The sequence below is a fragment of the Lissotriton vulgaris genome, chromosome 8 (assembly GCF_964263255.1).
Source record: "Lissotriton vulgaris chromosome 8, aLisVul1.2, whole genome shotgun sequence".
In the NCBI taxonomy this organism is placed as follows: domain Eukaryota; kingdom Metazoa; phylum Chordata; class Amphibia; order Caudata; family Salamandridae; genus Lissotriton; species Lissotriton vulgaris.
Genome location: NC_141696.1, coordinates 67861715 through 67864041, shown reverse-complemented (window position 1 = coordinate 67864041; position 2327 = coordinate 67861715). Strand labels below are relative to the sequence as shown.

At 40.5% G+C, this 2327-nt stretch overlaps 1 protein-coding gene across 1 annotated transcript; it reads right to left on the bottom strand.

Moving 5' to 3' along the window:
* Window positions 1-731: 731 nt before the first annotated feature.
* Window positions 732-1700, bottom strand: LOC147693408 (olfactory receptor 56A4-like). Its single transcript, XM_086935972.1, has one exon. It carries the CDS (start codon window positions 1698-1700, stop codon window positions 732-734), a length of 969 nt encoding a protein of 322 aa, XP_086792098.1.
* Between the last annotated feature and the right edge of the window lie 627 nt (window positions 1701-2327).

Here is a 2327-nt window from a genome sequence, read left to right as displayed (position 1 = left end):
CATTATTGAAAGACATACGGAAATGTGTTTGGCAAATATGTCCAATCTTAGTAGGGGCCATGGAATTAACTGGAAAGTGAATTTTATGTTATCCCTATTTTATAATTTGTTAGTAGAAGGTATGTATCCTAATTACTCCCATATTATCCTGCAATACCATTAGGACATAGACATTGATTTACGACTGAAAGTTACTCACAATGTTCCAATCGTTCCCACATACACGGTATTTGAACTATCAAGGTAAATCTACATTTACTTTTTAATAAATTGGTTGGGGGAGTTTTACTCCTAATAAAACCCATACATCAGCAATTTACCATAAGTGTTGAATCTATCAGCAATGGAAAAAAAAATACCCCTTTGGTAAATGTAAATTAAATATTATTGGGGCATGTTCACCACACCATTTTGAATATGTGAAAATGACTTGAGTAGTATTAGCCCATGTACTCACAATCATATTCAGAAAGGGTTTAATTCACAGAAGGGCCAAATCAGAAAAGCATTTTTCAGTATGTGAAGAAGTACTCCACTTGCACTATTTTATGATGATTGACTATTTAACTTCATATTTACATACCTTGATGACATCTGTATTTTCGAGATGCAGAGTTGAGAATATTACGTCTATGCTTGCCTGTATATACTTACAATTACCCAATTGTGGGAGTTAATGTTATTGCTAAAATATTTTTGAAGAATGATGGTATTCTGGAGCACATCCCAATTTAGGCACCCCATATTCGGCTGAATTGCTTCCTGATACCAACGTTGATGTCCTTGTTTCTAACCCCATATACAATGGGATTGAAGGCTGGTGGGACATTGAGAAGGAACACATTCAGGACTACTGACACATAGGCCATAATTTTATTTTTGGAGCTGTGTGTAATAGCCAACACGATTATAACTGAATATAAAATGAAAACAATTATAAGATGGGAGCTGCATGTTCCTAAAGCCTTCATAACAGCTCCTTTCGCATTGAGCTTCACCACAGCACGCAGGATCAGGCAGTAGGACAAGAAGATCAAAATTAGGTCTGTCCCTAGCATTGAATTGGCCATGGCCATTTGGTACAGGCTATTCAAGCTTATGTCTTCACAGGCTAGTTTTGTTACAGCCAGATTGTTACAATAGGGGTATTTAATCACATGATCAGAGCAATAGTTTAACCGGGCAGCCAACAGGGCCACTGGCATGGCCAAGACTACGGACCTCCCAATGATGAGTACCATTAATTTAACCACAAGTTTGTGATTGAGAATGGAGCTGTACCTCAGAGGACTACAAATTGCAATGTAGCGGTCAAAAGCCATGGCAACCAGAATATCGGACTCAAGCCCGAAGAGCAGGTGAACAAAGTACATTTGAGTGAAGCATCCTGCCCAGCTGATGGAGCGTGCATTAAACCACAGGATGGCTAGAATCTTAGGGGCGGTGACCAGGCTGAAAGTGAGGTCTACTACAGAGAGCTTGCAGAGGAAGTAGCACATTGGCTCATGAAGTCCCTGCTCCCTGAATATTGTTGTTATAATTGTTAAATTGCCGATTACTGCTAAAAGGAGAAGAAGGGCCAGAGGAACAGAGAGCCAGTGCTGCCAACCATCGAATCCTGGAAACCCCAACAGGGTGAACTCTGTGAAATGATGGATGGTGGAGTTGTTCTTCAGAAATCCAGTGGTCACCAGCATCATTTTAAATGCTGAAAAACAAAGACAAGGAATTCATCCATATGTTACATACATTATATAAATACAACCACAATTTAACTAAAATGTGTTGTATTGTATTGATATTCACTAAATGACTTATGTTCTGCAATTGACAGGGTTAATTGCATAAGCACTTGATGGTGGCAAATTCCTGACAAATGTTTGGGGCTCACTTAAGAGAAACTAATACCGCGCAGTGTCTCAAGTTAATCTTTTGCACCACGCTGCGTTAGTTTCAAGGCACAGGGATGTTGCATATTTACAGCAATATGTCGCATCTCTATACCTTTCCCTGCGCTGGCGAAGAAACTGCTGCCATGCACCGGCGCAGGCACCATTGCACTATCGTGTGGGAAGATTGTTTTCTGTGAAGGAAGGAGCACATCCCTGCATAAATGCAATCACTTGACGTGATTTCCTCTTCCAATAAAACGAGAAGAAATAAAAAAATGTCTCCATGTTGCACCTTCCTACGCCACCGCTGGGGAGGTGTAGCATTCGGACACATTTCCAGGTTTACAATTGCTCGTAAATATGGAAATGCATCAGTGGGCATGGGTGTTGCGTGGGAACACCCAGAGCAACACCCATGTCACTCCCCAAAACGTA

What these genes read in the sequence shown, in the direction of transcription:
- LOC147693408 (XM_086935972.1), bottom strand. Translation starts at nt 1,700, where the DNA reads ATGATGCTGGTGACCACTGGATTTCTGAAGAACAACTCCACCATCCAT.